Source organism: Oratosquilla oratoria, chromosome 27 (assembly GCF_046742065.1).
Source record: "Oratosquilla oratoria isolate Oo_2021 chromosome 27, ASM4674206v1, whole genome shotgun sequence".
NCBI classification, from domain to species: domain Eukaryota; kingdom Metazoa; phylum Arthropoda; class Malacostraca; order Stomatopoda; family Squillidae; genus Oratosquilla; species Oratosquilla oratoria.
The window spans coordinates 10485634-10509720 of NC_134803.1; the positions used below are offsets into that span (position 1 = coordinate 10485634).

Here is a 24087-nt window from a genome sequence, read left to right on the forward strand (position 1 = left end):
TCGTAAGCCTTTTCCAGATCCATAAAAGCCCATAAAACATCCTTACCTTTTCCTATAGCTTTCTCACATATGTCTTACCACAAAAATCTAATCTACACAACCTCTACCTGTCCTAAAACCACACTGTTCCTCACCAATTACTCCCTCTGTTCCTCTCCTAATCCTCTCAATCAAGATCCTTCCATAAGCCTTCCCAACTACATTTAACAAGCTAATCCCTCTGAAACTACTACACTCACACTTGTGCCCTTTGTAAAGTGGAACTATACAGGCACTCCTCCAGTCCTCCAGCACTCTACCCTCTCTTAAACAAACATTAAATAACCTCACCAGCCAGTCCACCATCACTGTACCTCCTTTTTTCAGACATTCTGCATGGCATCCATCCAGACCAGGTGCCTTACCTGCTCTCATTATCTTAACAACAGCCTTCACTTCATCCTTCCATATATATATATATATATATATATATATATATATATATATATATATATATATATATTTATATATATACACACACAGTACTTATGAAAACTATGCAGTCTAACCCCTTGTATTGGTTGCATATTTATGAAGAAAATAGGAAGGCATTTTCTGAGGTGAAATTATGTAGATAGAATGTATTTGGCAACCACCTGCTGTCACACTGAGCCAACAGAGTGTAATATGAGGGAGAATCCAGCCACTTGCTCCCACACTGATGTGGGAATAGCATTTACAGGTAACTCTTCTCTTTGGGAGTTTGCCTTTTTTCACATTGGTTTTCTTCATTTCCCTAGGGTCTGTATCATTACCATGCCCCCCCACAAGGGAATTTGCTAAAAACATAATTGCCTGAATCATTGGACTAAAGAAGGCAGGCCATGGAATTATAAAAATCAGTGAAATGTTGAAGGTGGCTAAGTCCAAAGTCAAGAGATACATGGTGTGATTTCAGGACAGAGGATGGCTGGAGATACCATCCCAGAAACAATAGGGCATCCTAAGAAGACTTCTCATAGGGTTTTGAACATCATAAAGGGTACTTTAGAGTCAAATCCATTGACAAAAACAAAATCTCTGAAGGAGAAGTCTTCTTAGGAACCCCTGCATTATGTTACTGGAATGGTATCTCTAGCCCTCTTCCCTCCTGAAATTGCACCCTGTATCTCTTGACTCTGGACTTGGCCACCTTAAAAATTTCATTAATTTCTTTAGTTCCATGGCCTACCTTCTTCAGTCCAATGATTTGGGCAATTATATATTTAATAAATTCCTTTGTAAGGGCCATAGTAACAATAAAGCCACTAGGGAAATTGGAGAGAGAGAGGGAAAAAAAAAAAGAGAGAGAGAGAGAGAGAGAGAAACAAGGCATGGTCCCAAAGAGAGGGATTACCTATAAATGCTCTTCCTATGACAGTGTGTAGGTAACTGGCTGGGTTCTCCCTCATATTCCACCCTGTTGGCTCAGCATGACAATAGGGGGTTGCTAGATACATTTTATCTACATATCTTCTCAGAAAATGCCTTCCTATTTTCGTCATAAATATGCAGCTATAAGGTGTAGGCACTACATACTTTTTATCAGTACTGTATATATATATATATACATACATATACCAATGGCATTTTTCCCCTTATAAGGTGGGTATCCAAAGTAAAAATTCATAATTCCATTCTCATCCATTTCATTTCAACCTAATCCACTCCCATTCACCCACCTCTCCCTCTTTTTTTGGCTCCTGGATGATGAGTCATCCCTGCATCTCTCCCACTGCCCAGTATCAGAAGTAATGCAGCAAGACACAGCACATCCACAGCAAGGCTGGTTCATTTAATCAGTGATCCCTCCTCTCATACAGAAAAAGAGGATGGGGAGAAATCCCTCCAGGCTGTGTCAAAATATCAATCACACATTACCACCCCCATCCCCTACCCACTCCTTTCCATGCATCACAGCATTATCTATACACAACCATCTTCCAGTCAGAGCCTGAAATTGTGGATAAAATAGAATAAAAGACACCAATTGGGAAGAGTGACCAGATACAACTTGTACTAAAAGAGGAGATATATCTGGGTAGAAATGAGAAGCATAAAAAAAGGAAGACTGATGTATAATAAAACAGATTTTGGGAAACTCAGTAAGTTCCTTCAAAAAGCAAGTTGGGAAAACTTCTTTAGTGAATAGGTGGAAGAGAAATGGATGATTTTAAAAGAAATCTATAATGAAGGAGTGGATAAATATGTACCAAAACAAAATCAGGAAAAGGTGTACATCAAGTGCTGGTATAACAAAAAATGTAGTGAGGCAAAAGATAAAAGAGACAAAGCTTGGAAAAGACGGAAAAAAGGAAAAACCGGGTAAGTGGCAAATACATATCAAAGTAATTAGCCTCTTCCCTCCGGGGCACATCGCACATCTGGCAGCATTAGGTGCCCGACATGCGATGTTGCGTCATAATAATCGCATTATAAAAAAAGTCTGTGCTCAATCGTTCGTTCTTTCACCCGTGAATTTTGATAACCATAGAAAATATGATGAAGCCAGTTTAGAGAGAGTGAAGGATTACGACTACAATAAATATAATCAAAAGGCAGATGTCTGCATCATCGCGTACCCACTTGCTCCTCATGACACCTACGTGTGCGGCACCGTATGGAAGTGGTTAAATGTAAAGATATGCAGGGAAGAAAAATGAAATATGAAAAAGGCATAATAGACAAATATAAGGATCAACCTATATTATTCTACAGATATGTAAATGGTAATCTTTCTAATTAAACAGGAAATAGTGAAACTACATCAAGGGAATATGGAATATATAGAAGATATAGAAATGGCTGAAATTATGAACATTTCAAATCTGTATTCACAAAAGAAAATATACACAATTGGGATGAAGGAAGGGGAGAAAGATCCCCCCCTCACGAAAGAAATAATTGTGACAGAGAAAGGACTAAATAATGAACCTTGATGTCAGAAAAGCACATGGCTTGGACGGAACTGCAAACTGGATACTAAAAGAATGTATAGATGAATTAATGGACAAAATATATAAGATAGGAGATTGCTCACTCAAAGATGGAGAGGCATTGCAAGATTGGAAAAATGCCAATGTTGTGCCAAATTATAAGGGGGGGAGACAAGGAAGACCCAACAAACTATAGACTGGTCTCCCTTACAAGTACAATAGCTAAAATTTGTGAAAAAGTTATCAAAAGTAGATGGACTAAACATCTGGAGGAAAACAATATACCAAATCCAAAACAATTTGGTTTTAGGCAGGGAAGATCATGATCCACAAACTTAATTTCTTTTTGTTCCAGGGTTGGTAGATCCAGTTTAGACAGTTTTCACTTGTATACCATATTTGTTGATACTCCTAGGATTCTTTCTGTTTTCCTTATATTCATTTTTGTGCTGGGTGTCCATAGTGTCGCAGCATACTCCAATCTTGGTCTTATCAGTGTGACTAGTATTTTTTACCATTTCCTCATCCAAGTAATTAAAAGCCACCTTTATTGATCTAAGTAAATTGTAGGTTTCTCTAACTATTTTGTTGATATGCTTGTCTGATAACATGTCTTTGGTGATAATTACTCCTAGATCCTTTTTGTAACTTTCTTTACTTCCTTTGTGCTGATTTCATATTGTCCTGATATTCTTTTTTTTACTTTTTCCAAATTCCATTACACTACATTTCTTAATGTTGAAGTTCTTTTCCAACTTTTGACTCTACTCCCAGACTTTGTTCAGGTCTCTCTGTAGTGATTCACAGTATTTTTCTGTACTTATTTTATTTAGTAGTTTTGCGTCATCTGCAAAGAAGTTCATGTAACATTCTACACCTTCATCCATTTCATTTACATAAGTAGCAAACATTATTGGAGGCCAGTACTGAGCCCTCTGGGACTCCACTTATTATTTTTTCCCAGATCAAATTTTGATTTCTAAGTACCACCCTCATATTTCCCCATGCAAGCCTTCCATCCATTTCAGTAATTTTTCGTGTACAAAAGAAAATAGTGGTTGCACTGATAAGACATAAATCAGAGTATGGTGTGACAATAGGCACCTAGAAAAAAAAAAAAAAAAAAAAAAAAAAAAAAAACATAAGAAAATAAGAAAGAATTCAAAGAGCAGCGATAAGATGGCACCTACACCATCAAATTTGACATACAAACAAAGATTGGAGAAATTACATCTATCAACACTGGAACAGAGAAGAGAAAGAGGTGATTTGTTGACCATTTACAGAATTATGGAAGGGATGGAAATTCTTGATAGAGATGACTTATTAACCTCTTCACTCCAGGGCACATCGCACGTCTGGCAGCATTAGCTGCCCGATGTGCAATGTTGCGCCATAATAATCGCATTATAAAAAATAAAGTCAGTGCTCAATCGTTTGTTCTCTTTCACCCGTGAATTTTGATAACCATAGAAAATATGATGAAGCCAGTTTAGAGAGAATGAAGGTTACGTAGGTATGACTACAATAAATATAATCAAAAGGCCAACATCGGCATCATCACGTACCCACTTGCTCCTCATTACGCCTACGTGTGCGGCACCGTATGGAAGTGGTTAAAATGGGACAAAAGAGAAACAAGGGGACACAAAAAGAAGCTAAAGAAGGACAGTTACAGACAAGATTTAAAAAAGAATAGCTTCCCACATAGAATGATTGATGTCTGGAACAAACTAAATGGAGAAACAGTGAGTGCCAAAACTATACATGATTTTAAGAATAAACTGGATGCATAGAGATACGAAAATGGGTCACCACGAGCATAGTTCTTGTCCCATAAAATACAACTAGATAAATAAAATACATTCAAACTTCCTCTCTCTTCTCTTCCTATGAATATTCATATTTGGAGAAAAAAAGATACAGGAAACCATACACTTATTTTCCTATGAATTACAAGTAGGTACATAGATTTAGGTTAGTACATATGTAGAAGAGAAGAAGCGAGCTTTCACAGATTGGTTACAAAATAGGACAAGGGAGTCATATTAGAGGTACAAAGAAAAGAAAAGAGAAGTAAAGCAAAAGGTAAACGAGGCAAAGAGGAGAGCAGATGTGAAGTGGGGTAAGAGTATGACAGAAAATTTTGAAAGTAATAAAAAGATGTTTTGGAAAGAAATTAAGAGAGGAAGAGGAGGTGAATTAAGTAGAGAAGAAAAGGTAAAAGGTGCAGATGGAGAGATGATAATGGAAGAGAAGGCAGTAAGGGGAAGATGGGCAGAATATTTTAGGGAGTTGCTAAATGTGAAGGAGGATAGGGAGGGAAAGATAGTTGCAGTGGGAAATGCTAAGAAAATGACCGTGATGAGTGAGGAAAATGGAGGAGAAATAAGGAAGGATGAAGTGAAGGCAGTTGTTAAGATGATGAAAGCAGGTAAGGCACCTGGTCTGGATGGATGCCATGCAGAATGTCTAAAAAAAAAGGAGGTACAGTGATGGTGGATTGGCTGGTGAGGTTATCTAATGTTTGCTGGAGAGAGGGTAGAGTGCCGGAGGACTGGAGGAGTGCCTGTATAGTTCCACTTTACAAGGGAAAAGGGGACAAGTGTGAATGTAGTATTTTTCAGAGGGATTAGCTTGTTAAGTGTAGTTGGGAAGGCTTATGGGAGGATCTTGATTAGAGAGGATTAGGAGAGGAACAGAAGGAGTAATTGGTGAGGAACAGTGTGGATTTAGGACGGGTAGAGGTTGTGTAGATCAGATCTTTGTGGTAAGACAAATATGTGAGAAAGCTATAGGAAAGGGGAAGGATGTTTTTTGGGCTTTTATGGATCTGGAAAAGGCTTACAATAGGGTAGACAGAAAGGCACTGTGGGAGGTTATGCAGACATATGGGATAGGAGGAAAGCTTCTAGGAGCTGTCAAGAGTTTTTATGAGAGTAGTAGAGCTTGTGTCAGGATAAGAAATGGAGAGAGTGAGTGGTTCGAGGTAAAGGTGGAACTTCGTCAAGGATGCATTATGTCGCCCTGGCTGTTCAACTTATAGATGGATGGGGTAGTGCGAGAGGTAAATGCAAGGGTAGTGGGTCAGGGACTGTAGATGGTTAAAGAAAATGGAGAAAAGTGGGGGGTGAGCCAGTTGTTGTTGGCTGACGACACTGCGCTTGTGGCAGGATCGGAGGAGGGACTGAGGAAGTTGGTGACAGAGCTTGGGAGAGTATGTGATAGAAGAAAGCTAAAAATAAATGTGGGTAAAAGTAAGGTGATGAGATGTACAAGGGGTGAAAGTGGCAGTAGACTGGAAGTGAGCATTAAGAGTGAGCGACTGGAGGAGGTGGATAGTTTTAGATACTTGGGTGCAAATGTGGCAGGAAAAGGTGGAGTGAAGGTGGAAGTAGAATGTAGATTGAGAGAAGCGAGTAAATGCCTTGGTGGATTGAAGAGTGTAATGAGGAATAGACATTTGGAAATGGATGCTAAAAGGAGACTGTATGAAGGAGTGATTGTGCCAACAGCACTGTATGGGGCAGAAACATGGAACATAAGAGAGGAAGAGAGAAGGAGTTTGAATGTGTTTGAGATGAGGTGTCTGACAAGTATGATAGGGGTTACTAGGCTAGATAGAGTGAGAAATGAGGAGGTGAGGAGGAGAACGGGGGTGGAAAGGGAGTTGGGAGATAGGGTTGATGAAAGAGTATTAGGATGGTTTGGACACATGGAAAGAATGAGTGAAGGAAGACTAGTAAAAGAGGTATAGAAGGCAGATGTGGAGGGAGTGAACATGAAGGGACGTCCTAGGATGAGGTGGATGGATGGGGTGAAGGGGGCTTTGGGGAAGAGGGGAATGTCTGTTGAGGAAGGACAGGAGAGGAAAGAAGACAGGGGTGAATGGAGAATGGTTGTATATGGATGATGTTGTGATGCATGAGGTGGAATGGGTGGGGGATGAGGTAGTATGTGTGAGCAAAATTTGACGCAGCCTGAAGGGATTTCTCCCCGTCTTCTCCTTTTATGCATGGGAGGGACAGAGAGGGGGGGTCGCCGATTTAATGAAGCGGCCTTGCTGTGGATGTGCTGTGTCTTGCGACACTGCTTCTGACCCAGGGCAGTGGACAGGGTGCAGGGATGACCCGTCATCCAGGAGGTGCTAAGATAAGAGGGAGGGTGGAGGGGTGTGGAGTGTATTCAGGGATGGAATGGGTGGGAATGATTTTATGCCTTTTCCTTTTTGGCTCCCTCCCTTGTAAGGGGGAAAAAGCCTTGGTACATGTATGTATGTATGTACATATGCATGACTTTTACCAACATTTTAGCTATAAAACACAGTAGAATAATATATCTTGCCAGATGATTTGACTCTCCTGTTTGTTATGTACATGAAGTGTCTTGATAAACTGAGATGGTCCTCAATTCAGTGACTGCTTTCAAACTGAATCACTTGGCATTTGTCATAACAAAATGATAAATAAAGCAATCATCCTTCAGATGCTAACAACCCCTCCTCCTTAACATTAGCTTCCCTTGTTCTCTCCCTTTCTTTATCACATTTTCCCCATCCAAAACAGCCATTATCTACAACATGAGATGACTCAACATGAGGAAGGAAATATCCTCATCCACTTCATTCCCATTACATGTATTCCTTTCACTTGTTTCCACTTTACACACACAAAGATTGTACTTTATGACTTTCTTATCAATATTGCAAGTTCATCCCTGGTGCACCCCTCCCATATTCTTCTTCAACTCTCACCCATAAAGGTTTTTACTTATTGAATTTCCTAACAACAAGTATTTATGACTTCATTCACTCTATTCATCTTTCCTTTGGTCTGCCTCTTGCTCTCACCCCAAGTATCACCAATTTATGGATCATCTAAGTACATCAATTTCCATGTATTTCTTTAAATAACCAAACCACTTCAGGCTGACTTGTTCTACATCTTCTGCTAATCTTTTCACAAATCCTATTGTTTCCTACTCTATTACACTTTGTAATTTCATTCATAACCCTCAAGCACTTCATTCCCACTGCCTCCACACAACTTCTCTCTCACATTCATCAAGGAGGTCTCGCTCTTATACATAATAGCTGGCACAACTGGCACAAGGCATTAGTAATAATTTATACTCACCGAAAGGATGACACAGTCTATCATGAAGTTGGGATGAGTCAGCATGAAGTTGAATGAGGCACCAAAGGCCCCCTGCTGCAGGAGGGACACAGATGTCAGCAAGCATGAGAACAGGTTAACACCACACATCATCTGGATGGAGGACATTTTGTACACTTGGAAAAGCTCGCCCTGCCAGTTGGATGTGAAGGCATCAAAGGTCATGTATCCAACCAAGATGATAACTCCTGAAAAGGTTGTGGCACCTGCACCTGTGAAAAAGATAAATTTTCTACTTTGAAAAAAAGAAGAAAAAAAATACAGGCAAACAAATTCATGAAACTGTGATAAAGAATTAGTTCTTCCTTGCATACAAAGCTAAAACAAATATATACACATAGCCTTCTATGATATTCACCCCTAATTATTCTGCACAATTCTACTTGACATCAATTGTTGACTTTGTCTCTTCAATTTGTTCATATGACAGTCAATCTATAGCACTAGTTTTCTCTTGAAAGAGGATTGTGGCATTATAAAACTAGTCGTGGCCACCAATTCATCCCATAAGTTATTTAGTAGAGAGATTTTGTGTTGCAATTTGGAGAGATTAAGTTTGGGACAGTGTAATATATCCTCTGTGTCTTCTGGGACAACTGGTGTCTGTTACCTTAGCCAATTTTGTGTTGGTATGGTTTTAATGCAGGGTAGTGACCTGAATGTATGTGTGCCAGTGCAATTCTTGCTTGTCTTGGGAGCAATTTTTGTAATGCATTGATTTCTGGGGATTACTGATGTATGGAAATTGACAGTCTGTTGCTGAGATTTTTTTTTTTAATAGTATGAATGTGTACAAGTTTCAGTAAGGGCATATTGTAAGATACTGAAGGTAGGTTTTTGTGGATATTTTATCTATCTATAAAGGGTTTCTTCCCACCCTTCCATCACACATTTCCTTTATATCTTGGTTCCTAGTGGATGAAGATTCATCAATGTCCCATACCCATTGCCCATATCAGAAGCAATGCAGCAAGACACAGTGCACCCATGGCAGCCCCAACCACTTCATTTACATGATGAGCCTCCCTCAACAGGCAACAATTGGTTTACTAATAGGGTGGCTGATGAATGGAATAAACTTAGTAACCATGTAGTAAGCGCTGAAACTATCAGTTGTTTTAAGAAATTATTAGACAACTTTATGGATGGGGATGACAGGTGGTGATAGATATGGACTGCCTTGTGTAGGCTTTATGGTCTCCTGCAGTCTCCTTCATTCTTATATTCTTATCCCCTCATGCAAAACTAGATGATGAGAAGTCCTTTTGGGCCACATCAATTTATATTCCATCCACATCCACTTTCCACTCACCTATCTCTTGCCTTCTCCCTTTCCTTTTCAAGACATTCCTTTTACTCACAGCTCCTTTCACCCTATCTATCCATCTCATTTTTGGTCTTCCACTCAAGTTCACTCCATCCACCTCTACCTTCCACACTCTTTTTGCTATTTTTTCCTCATTTATTCTTTCCTAGCCCAAAGCATTCCACTATTATTTCATCAACCCTATATGCCACTTCCCTTTCCATCCTTGCTCTCCTCCTCACCTCCTCATTTCTTACTCTATCCATCCTCATACCACCGACCATACTTCTGAAACACTTAATCTCAAACACTTTTAAATTTCTCCTTTCTCCCTCCTTTAAATTCCAATTCTTCCCCATACTGTTGTAGGGACAATCTCCCTTCATATAATCTTCTCTTCACAGCTATCTCCAGATACCTATTTTTCATAACACTTTTTATTCTCCCAAGATATTTACTTGTTTCCCTTACTCTAAAGTTTACTTCCACCCCAACTTTTCAATTCCTTTTTATGTGACCCTAAATATGCAAAACTCTCCACTAACAACAACTGTCTCACTTCCCATTTCCTTCCAGTTTTGCTGACCATCCCCAATCATCTGCCTATCACCATTGTAGAGTAACATTGGAGTTGTTTTGATGTTGTGTTTGGTGAGCTGTGGTTGTGTGATGTGATGGGTGATTGGTAATAAGCAAACATCCATTTTACACTTATCCCTGTATGTAAATGTACTACACTACATCTGATGCATACATTACATTTTTCCAGGTATAGGGTGGATAACAAAATGAAAGCATAAACACATCCTACACCCATCCCACACCCACCCAAAAACACATCAGTTGTCCTTCTCATCTTAACACCTCATGGATGACAGGTCATTCTTATCCCCACTATATTGCTGAGGTTAGTGGCAATGCAGTATGACACAACACTTTCACTGCAGGGCCAGCCATCTGGAGCTGGTTTACTCCCACTACTTCATTATATGATGACCACCCCCTCTCATCCCCCTGCAAGACATACAAAGTGCAAGCATATGAACCACAGGCTGGAATGGATGGCTAGAAATGAGCTCTGATGTGCAGCACCTTTTCAATAAGTTCGAAGGAAACACCTAGCTTTGTATTTATATTTGGGATAGGAAACTGTGTTTATCAAGTGACCGAAATGATAAGATAGAGTAATTTCACATTAGTGATCAATACACAAAATGGAGAATGATGGAGACAGAAATATAGTGAACCAACGAAGAAAAGACTGGATGTAGGCAGGGTGGAATCACCATTGGGGGTCATACCTAAGAAGTCTTGTAATATGGAAAGTCCAAAATCAAGTCAAAGGTTTCATAACATTTTTTCAGGGTTGAATCTACCTCGGCGCGCGGAGCACTTTGGCGCCGCAAAATCATCTTATAGATCTTATTCTGGTTATTCGCCAGACGATTTTATTCAGCTACGGGAATGCCCCCCCCCCCTCCCTCATTCTTTCCCGAAGGTCCGACTGAAACCCTTGTTGACGGTGTTGAATCTACCTCGATATGCAGAGCACTTTGGCACCACAAAATCATCTTATAGATTTTATTCTGGCTATTCGCCAGACAATTTTTTTCAGCTACAGGAATGCCCCCCCCTCCCTCATTCTTTCCCGAAGGTCCAACTGAAACCGTTGTTGACGGTGTTGAATCTACCTCGATACGCGGAGCACTTTGGCGCCACAAAATCATCTTATAGATTTTATTCTGGCTATTTGCCAGACGATTTTATTCAGCTACGGGAATGCCCCCCCCTCCCTCATTCTTTCCCGAAGGTCCAACTGAAACCCTGGTTGACGGTGTTGAATCTACCTCGATACGCGGAGCACTTTGGCGACGCAAAATCATCTTATAGATTTTATTCTGGCTATTCGCCAGACGATTTTATTCAGCTACGGGATTGACCCCCCCCTCCCTCATTCTTTCCTGAAGGTCCGACTGAAACCCTTGTTGACGGTGTTGAATCTACCTCGATACGCGGAGCACTTTGGCGCCGCAAAATCATCTTATAGATTTTATTCTGGCTATTCGCCAGACGATTTTATTCAGCTACGGGAATGTTCCTTGCTCAACAGACATTCCTCTTGCATCAATCATCCTCTTTACATTATCCATCCTGGTATTGTTCTTAAGTTTCCCCCATTCACTTCTGCTTTCCTAACTTTTTGCTAACCTTTCTCTACACATTCTCTCTACTAGTCCATACCATCTCAGTATTACTTGATCAACCCTACCTTCCAGCTCACTTTCCATCTCTGCTCCCTGTACCATCTCCACATTTTTCATTCTCTATCCATCCTCATAAGCCCCATCATACTTGTTAAGCACCTCATGTTTGGGGTTTTATTTTCTGCTTCCTTCAAATCCCAAGTCTCTGCTTTATACCAAGGGTACAATCACTCCTTCATACAGTTTTCTTTTTGTGTTCATCCCCAAATATCGATTTCTCATGACACTTATTTCCCTCAGACATTTAGTTGCTTTCCATACACTATAATTCACCTTTACCTCCACTTTAAACTCACCTCCAACTCAATGCCACCCTTACCCCTTGTACATCTCTTCATATTACTTGTGCCCACATATACTTTCAGTTTCCTCTTCTAATATACTGTTCTAAAGTCTGCCACTACCGTATTTTCCGGCTTAAAATGCGCATCGGGTTATAATGCGCACCCATGCACTTCGTTATCTCAGTACACAGATAGCGCGCACCGACGTATAACACGCATGCCCGATCGCATTTGTCTATAAAGCAGTTTTACCTCTGTATTTATATCATGTGAACGAGGTTACATGGAGAAGTATTTTTCATTGGCTAGAGCCACCGTTGGGAAATCTGTTGATTTGTCACTAAATTAAGTGCCAGTTTAGGCATCAATCAGGACACAACTAAGAAAAAGTCGGAACTACATGTACCGGTATATGACTCATGTCCCTTATTACTTTGTAGATTAAATAGTTTGTAGGAAATATGATCTAAAAAAAGTTTATTGAAAGTAAAATATACAGAAAAATTTCAGGATTTTTACAGAAAATGTTCATTTTATATCTTGAGGAAATAATTCGTCTTTACCATTTTTTATTTAATACTGAAACAAACTACAGACTGTTTCGTTTTAGCTTTGAACCTGCAATGACAGTGGTGAAATAGGAGTCTCTCATCAAGGTGACGTTTAGTTAATATAACTCCCGAAAGAGGGTGTTGTAGTCAGGTGTTTGACACGAGTTTATGAACGTCCGCTACGGAATTTGTACCATACCTAAAGTGAAGCAACAAAGCCAACATAAAAATTCAAACTAGGATGCTGTGAACATGGGCAAATATCATGAATATTGATCATGTTACATGGTGTTTAGGCCTATTTAAACATGAAAAATAAGATTCGATAGATACCTACCTATACCAAATATTTATATACGGTAGCCCATGTTGGCGTATTCTTTCATGTCACCATGGCTGTTCTTCTTGTTCTCACGGAACGTCACGGAGAAGTGTGCCGTCCCGACTTTGTGACGGCCAACATCGTCACATTGTTGTGAAAAAAATCACACACACAGCCGCAGAGTTTTTATCGTAGGCCGTAGATAATGCGCACCACCGGATAACGTGCATCCCCCATTTTTAGGCCCTTCCAACAGAAAAAAGTCGCGCACTATACGCCGGAAAATACGGTAATTGCTTCAGTCTATTCACTGACTAAAGGTGCAGTGTCATCCATAAACAACGACTGACTTACTCCCACTTCTCCTAACCAGCACCTTTATACTTCCTTCCCACACCATCCCATCCATATACACTTTGAACAACCATAGTGACATTACACATCCCAACCACAGCCCCACCTTCACCTCTTAACTACTATCTCTATTACCTACCCTCATGCAAGCTCTAATAATGTAAAATTTCACATCCCTAATTTATACTTGAATACCAGTGATTGCCATACATTTTGCATGAAGAAAGAATTTGATTCAGTTGAGCTTAATATCACTAACTCCCCCCTCTCAGAGAGGGCTAGGATAATGCCTCTTTAAAGGGGACTTTTTGAATCGGGGAATTTAATGTAAAATGTCGTTATCACTCACTGGGCAGGATTCGAATTGCCTTCGCCCATGACTTATATTACAAGTAGCAACATTCTAATCTGCTTGGCCAGCAGCCATTCCAGAGAAATAAACATTAAGAAAAGTTCACCCTTATGCATAAAACAGGCAATAATAATTGTTAACTCCTGTTTCACAGACTGGAAACCTATGGCCCCTCAGTTGCTAGCAACAGTCCCCAGATCCTTCCACAAATCTCCCAACCTCTTTGGAAATAAACATTGTCTGTGACAAATTAGTGTAGGATTGTTTCTACATCAATGGCTTATAGTAGTGGGAGGGAACATTCATCAATTGTCAATTCTGTCTTTATGTGAAAAGGTGGAAGAAATGCATTCTAAGTCAATGAAGTTATCCTGAGTTCAGTCTGTAGACAAAGTGGCAGCCTCTTGAGGCTGCACCTCCAGATAGAGTGGTGGACATTGACATTTTGAAGACAGGCAACAGGGATATGATATTCTTTGATACACATCTTGCAGGACCACCACTTGCAAATGCCAACTGTTGGTCTTAGAACAGATGAATGCAAAAAAATATATTTACATCTAAATACACAATCACAGAAATCTGATAGTAATAATACTAACAACTCCCTTAAGTTTCATAGAATACAAAATTGCACCCCTATGGCTACTGGTAACAGTCCTAGAGTCCTCCCATAGATTTCATATATGAATGTAGGACAGCTTCTATGTCACCAGCTGAAAGTGGTAGGAAGAGGGGAGCGATTGCCCACTGTTAGCTCTCCTTATGTAAAAAGGTGGAAGAAAAATAAATGAGGTTGATAGAGAGTCATCTTGGGTCTAGCCCAGATACAGTGTCAGCCTCCATATGGAGGTGAGGAGGTTGACAAGTTTTGAAAACAGGTAACAGGGAGATGATTCTCTCTGCCATCTCTCTTTCAGACCCTCATTGGTCCCTGACAGACATGTATTTCATACAAAATTATATGTAAAACACAAAACATACAATAAGAAACTTATACTTACTTCCTTTGTCTTCTGTAGAACCAAGGAGAAACATGGTCATGCCTGCAGATATGAGTATGGCAGTCAAGTACTCAAAGTATTCATATTTCTTCCCACTGACCACCTTACCCATAATCATTGTTGGAATGATTTTAGATGCCTTTGCTAATACCTGCAGGAGTAAACAAATAGTCAAATTATCTCTCTCTCTCTATTTCTCCCCTCTCTTTCTCACCAATTGGGAAGAATGACCACATACTAATAGAGTTTGAACTAAAAGAACAAAATGGCATGAGAAGGAATGAAAAACATAGAGGAGGGTTAATGTACAACAAAACAGATTTTGTAAAACTTAGAAAAAAATTCCAAAACAAACTGGGATAAATTCTCCAAAGAGAAACAAAGATGGAAGATAAATGGAACATATTTAAAGAAAAGTACAAGGAAGGAATTGATAAATGTGTACCAAAGAAGCAAAAAGAGATTTATATAAAGTGTTGGTATAACAAGGTGCAGTGAGGCTAAAGACAAAAGAGACAAAGCCTGGAAAAAATGGAAAAAGACAAAATAACATCCAAACATATATAAAACTTAGGAATGAATATGTGAATATACGCAGGAAAGAAAAAAGAAACTATGAAAAAGATATTATAGACAAATGTAAGGATCAACCTTAACTCTTTTACAGATATGTAAATGATAAATTAAAAGGCAAACATGAAATTGTAAAACTGCGTGAAGGAGATAAAGAATATATGGATGACATAGAAATGGCTGAAGTTATGATCAGACATTTCAGGTCTGTTTTTACAAATGCGAGCACACAAATTTGGTAAAATGGCCAATGAGAAAGATCACTCAAAATTAAAGAAATAAAGGTAACACAGAAAGAAATAAGAGACAAAATAAAAAAAACCTAGATGTTGGGAAATCACATGGACCGGATGGAATTGCAAATTGGATACTGAAAGAGTGTATAGATGAACTAACGGACAAATCATACAAGATAATAGATTTCTCACTCAAAGAAGGAAAGGTACCACAAGATTGGAAAATGCAGACATCGTACCAATATATAAAGGAGGAAACAAGGAAAATCCTACAAACTTTAGACCAGTATCCCTTACAAGCACAGTAGCAAAAATATGCAAAAAGGTTATCAGGAACAAATGAATCAAACACTTGGAAGAAAATAAAATACTAAACCCTAAACAATTTGACTTTAGAGGTGGAAGACTGTGTACCACAAACTTAATATGTTTTTACTCAAGATTAATAGAGATAATACGAGAAAGAGATAGATAGGCAGATTGCGCCTTCTTGGACTTGCAGAAGGCTTTTGACAAAGTTCCACATAAAAAGCTAATAAGAAAAATTGAAATAATAGGAGGAATACAAGGTAAGCTACTGGAATGGATGAAAGATTTTGTAAGTGGGAGAAAAATGAGTGGTACTCAGAGACAAAAACTTGAACTGGGAAGATATGATAAGTGGCATCCCTCATGGCTCTGTATTGGCTCCTTTAATGTTTGCCATATATATAAATGATATGGATGAGGGAATGAAGTGTTACATGAACTTTTTTGCTGATGATGCCAAATTACTTAAGAGAGTAAGCACAGAAGACTGCAGATCGCTACAAGAAGACCTAGACAACATATGGGAATGGAGTCAGAGGTGTGAAACAAACTTTAACATTAAGAAATGGAGTATAATGTAATTTTGAAAAAGCAAAAATAGAATATTGGGTCAATATAAAATTGGCATCAAGTCACAAAATTTGACTCAGAAAGGGACCTGTGAGTGATTATCTCAAATGACTTAACACCTGATAAAATGTCAATAATCTAATTGGAGAGACTTTTAACTTATTAAGATCAATGAAAGTGGCCTTCGACTACATGGATTAAGAAATCATTAAGAAAATAGTAATTACACAGATAAGACCAAAATTAGAGTATGCTGTGACACTATGGGCACCTAGTTATATATACATATATATATATATATAAAAAAAAAAAGGAAATTAGAATTCAAAGAGCAGCCACAAAAATGGCACCTATACTCTCAAATTTGGCATATGAACAAAGATTGGATAAATTACATCTATCAACACTGGAACAGAGAAGAGAAAGAGGTGATTTGCTGACTATTTACAGAATTATGAAAGGGATGGAAGTTATCGATAGAGATGACTTATTAAAATGGGACAGAAGAGAAACAAGAGGACACGAGAAGAAGCTAAAGAAGGACAGTTACAGAAGAGACCTAAAAAAAATAGCTTCCCACACAGAGTGATTGCTGTCCGGAACAAACTAAACAGGTAAACAGTGAGTGTCAAAACTATACAAGATTTTACGAACAAACTGTTTGCGGAGATACAAAAACGGGTCACTATGAGTATAGCTCTCGTCCCATAAAATACAACTAGGCAAATACACTTTCTCTTTCTCCCACCCTGTCTCTCTCTCTCTCTCTCTCCAATCCCCCATCTCTCTCTCTCTCTCTCCAACTCCCTCTCACCCTCTCCCTACCCCTCTCTTTCTCCCTCTCTCTCTCTCCCCAATCTTTCCCACTTCCTCTCCTCCTCTCTCTCTTTCTCCATCCCTCTCAATATAGTTTAGAACACCAAAGCCTCCTTACACAAACTTGAACAATGGCTTAGAAATAATAGAATGGAAGCCTCACTCCCCCAGAAATTGTACTCATTCTTGACAATCATGTGAAAACATCCAACAGTGAAATTACATGGCCAAATCTTTCCATTAGAAAAGAACCATGAAAATCTAGGCCTCACTTTTGATATTCCCACACATAAAAGACCTGACAGTGAAAATCAATAAGAAAGTACATATATACATATACCATGGAATTTTTCCCCTTACATGGGAGGTAGCCAAAGTCAAAGGCATAAATCCACTCCAACCCATTTTATCCCCACAGACTCCACTCCCATTCACCACCCCTACTTCCCTCTTTTTTGGATCCTCCTGGATAATGGGTCATCCCTGCAACTTGCTCACTGCCCTGAGTCATAAACAATGTAGCAAGACACAGCAGAGTCATTTCATTTAATCAGCAACTCCCCCCCCTCTCTGTCCTCTCATTCAGAAAAAGAGAGGACAGGGAGAAATCCCTTTGGGCTGCATCAAAATATCATTCACACATACTCCCTCACCCCCCCATCTCCTGACCACTTCCATACATCATAGCATCATCCATACAGAACTATTCTCCACTGAACCCTATCTTCTATCTTCTCCCATCCTTCCTCAACAGACATTCCCCTCTTTCCCAATGCCCCTTTTACCCTATCCATCCATTTCATCCTTGGTTGCCCCCTCATGTTCACTCCCTCCATCTCTGCCTTCCACACCTCTTTTACTAATCTTTCTTCACTCATTCTTGCCATGTCCCCAAACCATCCTAATACCCTCTCATCAACCCTATCTCCCAACTCCCTTTCCACCCCTACTCTCCTCTTCACCTCCTCAATTCTCATTGTATCCAGCCTAGAAAGCCCTATCATACTTCTCAGGCATTTCATTTCAAACACATTTAAACTCTTCCTCTCTAATGATCCATGTTTCTGCTCCATACAGTGCAGTTGGCACAATCACTCCTTCATACAATCTCCTCTTAGCATCCATTTCCAAATGTCTATTTCTCATTACACTTTATAATCCCCCAAGGCATTTACTCACTTATCTCAATCTACATTCTACCTCCATCTCCACTTCTCCCTTTCCTGCAACATTCACACTCAAGTATCTAAAGCTATCCACTTCCTCCAATCTCTCTCCCTTAATACTCACTTCTAATTTACTGCCATCCTCTCCCCTTGTACATCTCATCACCTTATTTTTACGCACATTTATCTTCAACTTCCTTCTTTTGCACACCTTCCCAAACTCTGTCACTAACTCCCTTAATCCCTGCTCTGATCCTGCCACAAACTCAGTGTCATCAGCAAACAACAACTAACTTATCTCCCACTTTTCTCCATTTTCTTTAACCATCTTCATTCCCTGACCCGTTACCCTTGCATTTACCTCTTGCACCACTCCATCCATGTATAAATTGAACAGCCATGGTGACATGATACATCCCTGGTGAAGTCCCACATTTACCTCAAACCACTCACTCTCTCCTTTTCCCATTCTAACACAGGCTTTATTACTCTCAATAAAACTCTTGACTGCTCTTAGCTTTCCTTCTATCCCATATATCTGGAATACTGCCCACAGTGCCTTCCTGTCTACCCTGTTACAAGTCTTTTCCAAATCCATAAAGGACCAAAAAACATTCTTTCCTTTTTCTCACATATCTGCCTTATAACAAAAATCTGATGTACACAACCCATACTTGTCCTAAACCCACTGTTACTCACCAATTACTCCCTCTGTTTCTCTCCTAATCCTCTCAATCAAAACCCTCTCATAAGCCTTCCCAAGTACACTCAACAAACTGATCCATGTGAAACTACTACACTCACACTTGTCCCCTTTTCCCCTGTAAAGTGGAACTATACAAGCACTCCTCCAGCCCTCTGGTACTCTACCCTTCTTTTAGACAAACATTAAACAATCTCACCATCCAGTCAACTATCACTGTACCTCCCTTTTTTAGACATTCTGCATGACACTCATCTAACCCAGGTGTCTTACCTGGTCTCATCATCTTTAGATATATTTTCACCTCATCTTTTCTTATTTTCCTTTATTTTCCTCCTTCATCACTGTCATTTTCTTGGTATTTCCCACTGCAACTACCTTTCCCTCCCTATCCTCCTTCACATTTAGCATACATATACCAAGGCTTTTTCCCCCTTACAAGGGAGGTAGCCAAAAAGGAAAAGGCATAAAATCATTCCCACCCATTCCATCCTTGAATACACTACACACCCCTCCACCCTCCCTCTTATCTTAGCACCTCCTGGATGACGGGTCATCCCTGCACCTTGTCCACTGCCCTGGGTCAGAATCGGCGACCCCCCCTCTCTGTCCCCCCATGCATAAAGGAGAAGACGGGGAGAAATCCCTTCGGGCTGCGTCAAATTTTGCTCACACATACTACCTCACCCCCCATCCCCCTGCCCACTCCACCTCATGCATCACAACATCATCCATATACAACCATTCTCCATTCACCCCTATCTTCTGTCCTCTCCCGTCCATCCTCAACAGACATTCCCCTCTTCCCCAAAGCCCCCTTCACCCCATCCATCCACCTCATCCTAGGACGTCCCCTCATGTTCACTCCCTCCACATCTGCCTTCCACACCTCTTTTACTAGTCTTTCTTCACTCATTCTTTCCATGTGTCCAAACCATCCTAATACTCTTTCATCAACCCTATCTCCCAACTCCCTTTCCACCCCTGTTCTTCTCCTCACCTCCTCATTTCTCACTCTATCTAGCCTAGTAACCCCTATCATACTTCTCAGACACCTCATTTCAAACACATTCAAACTCCTTCTCTCTTCCTCTCTTATGTTCCATGTTTCTGCCCCATACAGTGCTGTTGGCACAATCACTCCTTCATACAGTCTCCTCTTAGCATCCATTCCCAAATGTCTATTCCTCATTACACTCTTCAATCCACCAAGGCATTTACTAGCTTCTCTCAATCTACATTCTACCTCCACCTTCACTCCACCTTTTCCTGCCACATTTGCACCCAAGTATCTAAAACTATCCACTTCCTCCAGTCGCTCTCCCTTAATGCTCACTTCCAGTCTACTGCCACTTTCACCCCTTGTACATCTCATCACCCTACTTTTACCCACATTCATCTTTAGCTTTCTTCTATCACATACTCTCCCAAACTCTGTCACCAACTTCCTCAGTCCCTCCTCTAAAATACTCTGCCCATCTTCCTTTTACTGCCTTCTTTTCCATTATCATTTCTCCATTTGCATCTTTTACCTTTTCATCTCTACTTGATTTGCCTCCCTTTCCTCTCTTAATTTCCTCCCAAAAATACTATTTTTTATTTAATAAACATACTAAAATCAATCACTAGCACAGGCTTTGGAAAACAGAGAAACTCTAATCAGCCTACAGTTTTCAAGAATCATCCTAGACTTTACTTCTGCAGCTTCAATCCTAACAATGAGCAAAACAAACATAAGAACTTTATATTTTAAACAAAATGAAGTAATGAAAATAATAACTGGATAGGGAAGAGTATGACAGAAAATTTTAAAAACAACAAGGCTGTTTTGGAAGGAAATCATGTGTGGTAGGGGAGATGAGTCAGTTAGAGAAGGAAAAGTAAAAGGTACAGATGGACACATCTTGTTGGAAGAAGAGGCATTAAGAGGAAGATGGGTGGAGTATTTAAGAGAGCTGTTAAATGTGGAGGAGGATAGGGAAGGATTGGTGGTAGCAGTTGGAGGCACTAAGAAAATGGAGAAATAAGAAAAGATCAGGTGTAAATAGCTCTGAAAATGATGAGAACAGGTAAGGCTCCTGGATTAGATGGGTGTCATGTGGAATATCTGAAGAAGGGAGGTACAGCAATGGTGGACTGGCTGATGAGATTGTTTAATGTGTGTCCAAAATAGAGTCGAGTGCCATAGGACTGGAGGAGTACCTGAATAGTTCCACTTTACAAGGCAAATGTGAGTGTAGTAGCTTTAGAGGGGTTTGTTGAGTGTAGTTGGGAAGGCTCAAGGGAGGGTTTTGATTGAGAGGATTAGGAGAGGGATAGAGGGAGTAATTGTTGAGGAACAGTGTGGGTTTAGGAAATATAGGGAATGTGTGGCTCAGATTTTTGCAGTAAGGCAGATATGTGAGAAAGTTTTAGGAAAAGTTAAGGATGTTTTTTGGTCTTTCATGGATTTGGTAAAAGCTTATGACATGGTAGACAGGAAGGTAGCATGGGAGGTATTGCAGATATATGGAATTGGGGGAAAGCTGTTAAGGGTAGTCAAGAGTTTTAACGAGAGTTGTTGAGCCTGTATTAAAATGGGAAATGGAGAGAACATGGTTTGAGGTAAAGGGCTATGTCATGTCATCATGGCTGTTCAATATATACATGGATGTATGGGAGGTAAAGGCAAGGGTAATGGGCAAAGGACTGGAAATGGTTAAAGAAAACGGAGAAAAGTGGGAGGTGAGCCAGTTGTTGTTTGCTGATGATGCTGCACTTATAGCAGGATCAAAGGAGGGATTAAGGGAGTTAGTGACAGAGTTTGGGAAGGTATGCGATAGGAGAAAGTTGAAGGAATGTGGGTAAAAGTAAGGTAATGAGATGTGCAGTGAATTGAAAGTAAGACTTAAAGGAGAGAGGCTAGAGGAAGTAGACAGCTTTAGGTATTTGGAGTCGCATGTGGTGGGAAAGGGATTAATGGAATGGGTAAATTGTAGATTGAGAGAAGCAAGTAAATGCCTTAGGGGATTAAAAAGTGTTATGAGAAAGAGGCAACAGAGAATGAATGCAAAGAGGAGATTGTATGAAGGGTGATTGTGCTGACAGTACTGTATGGGGCAGAGAAGAAAATTTTAAATGTGTTTGAGATGAAATATCTGAGAAGTAAGGTACGGGGCTACATGGTTGGATAGAGTGAGAAATAAAGAGGTGAGGAGGAGAGCAGGAGTGGAAAAGGAAATGGCAGGTAGGGCTGATGAAATATTATTGGGATGGTTTGGACACATGGATAGAATGAGTGATGAAAGATTAGTAAAAGAGGTGTGGAAGTCAGAGGGGCAAGGAGTGAACTTGAGAGGATGACCAAGGATGAGATGTAAGGATGGGGTGAAGGGGGCACTGAGAAAGGAGTAGGCAGGAGACAGGGATGAGTGGAGAATGACTGTGTATGGATGATACTGTTATGCAAGGAAGGAAGGGTTGGGGTATGGGGTGTGCTTGTGTGTGAATGATGTCTTGACATAGCCCAAAGGGATTTTTCCATGTCCTCTCTTTTTCTGCATCAGGGGACAGAGAGGGGGGGGGGGATACCAATTAAGTGAAGTGGCCCTGCTGTGGATGTACTGTGTCTTACTGCGATGCATTTTGACCCTGGGCAGTTGGTGGATTCAGGGATGACCGTCATCCATGAGGAACTGAGATGGGAGGGGTGGAAAGGGTGGCAGGGAGTGAAATGGGTGGAAATAGGTATGTGCCTCTGACTTAGCTACCTCCCTTATATGGGGGGAAAAGCTCTTAGTATTTAGAAAAGAATCAAAACCACCCTAATAGAATACCTGCACTCAGAAACCCAAATCCTGACCCCCAAAACAGCAATATTAACCCACTCAACCAGTGAGCATCCTACAATCAATCCATTGCCCCTGGTCTTGCTTACAGAAGACCAGTGGCCTTCAGGTAACCAGCAACAGCCAAAATGAAGGACTATAAGTCACTGAGAGAAGATGCACTGTGCTGTTGTCTGGGTACTGTTAGTGTGAAGCTTTCTAGTATTTACCTAGTGACGCATTTTCACATCTCTCCACATCCAGTTTATTCTTAAAATCATGTTTAGTTTTAGCACTCCCTGTTTCTCCGTTTAGTTTGTTCCAGACATCAATCACTTTATGTGGGAAGCTATTTTTTTTTAAGTCTCTTCTGTAACTATCCTTATTTAGTTTCTTTTCATGTCCTCTTGTTTCTCTTCTGTCCCACTTTAATAAGTCATCTCAATCGAGAACTTCCATCCCTTTCATAATTCTGTAAATGGTCAACAAATCACCTCTTTCTCTTCTCTGTTCCAGTCTTGACAGATGTAATTTCTCCAATCTTTTGGAGGAAAATATAAAAGAAACAGTTATGAAAGTAATTAAAGAAAAGGAATTTTGGGTGATACACTTGTGGTCCATGGTATCCAGGAAAAACATGATATGTATAAATACCAGAGAGAAAAGGAGGAGAAGGAAATAGCTAAGGAAATTTTGAAAGAAATACAGGATGAAGGGCAAAATTTTGATAAAGAAATCGATGAAATCCACAGGATAGGCAAATATTCAAAAGAAAAACAACATAGACCTCTGAAAATAAAACAATAAACTCAAATGATAGCCAAAGAGGTACTATCGCAAGTGGTTAAATTGGCGAACAGTGAGAAATTAAAACATATATGGATACAAAAGGAAATGAGTGATGAGGAAAAAGAGAAAGACAAAGCCCTCAGAATTGAAGCCAATGACAGAAATGAGAAAAGAACAGAGACAGAAAAAAAAAAAGTTTTTTTTTTTTTTTTTTTTGAGTGCTGGGCTTGAGACTGAAAAAAAGGTACCTCAAAAAAATGGAAACTTAAACCAAAAAAGAAAAGAAAATATGAAACTAAAAGTGGCATACACAAATATCGATGGCATGATCTCTGGAATCAATGGACTGAATGACTATCTAGAAATAGAAAAACCTGACATTATGGCACTTGCAGAGACAAAACTGAAAGGACCTCTATCAACAAGCACAGTGGGACAAGGTCTATGCAACCACTGGGCAAAAAATAGAACAGACAAACAGGGAGGTGTCATGATATTGACCAAAAAGGGTCTAAATGTGACAAAGATTAATGAAGGCCAAGGCAATGTAGAAT

General features: G+C 39.9%; 1 protein-coding gene across 6 annotated transcripts in view; it reads right to left on the reverse strand.

Moving 5' to 3' along the window:
• sll (adenosine 3'-phospho 5'-phosphosulfate transporter 1) overlaps positions 1-24087 on the reverse strand; it is a 161468-nt gene that overhangs the window by 12387 nt on the left and 124994 nt on the right. For all 6 annotated transcript variants that reach the window (XM_076210215.1, XM_076210214.1, XM_076210213.1 and 3 more), the window contains exons 5-6: positions 14566-14716; positions 8090-8340 (exon numbers count right to left, since the gene is read on the reverse strand). In XM_076210215.1, the coding sequence (XP_076066330.1) occupies positions 8090-8340; positions 14566-14716 (402 nt within the window). The remainder of the gene's footprint in view (positions 1-8089; positions 8341-14565; positions 14717-24087) is intronic.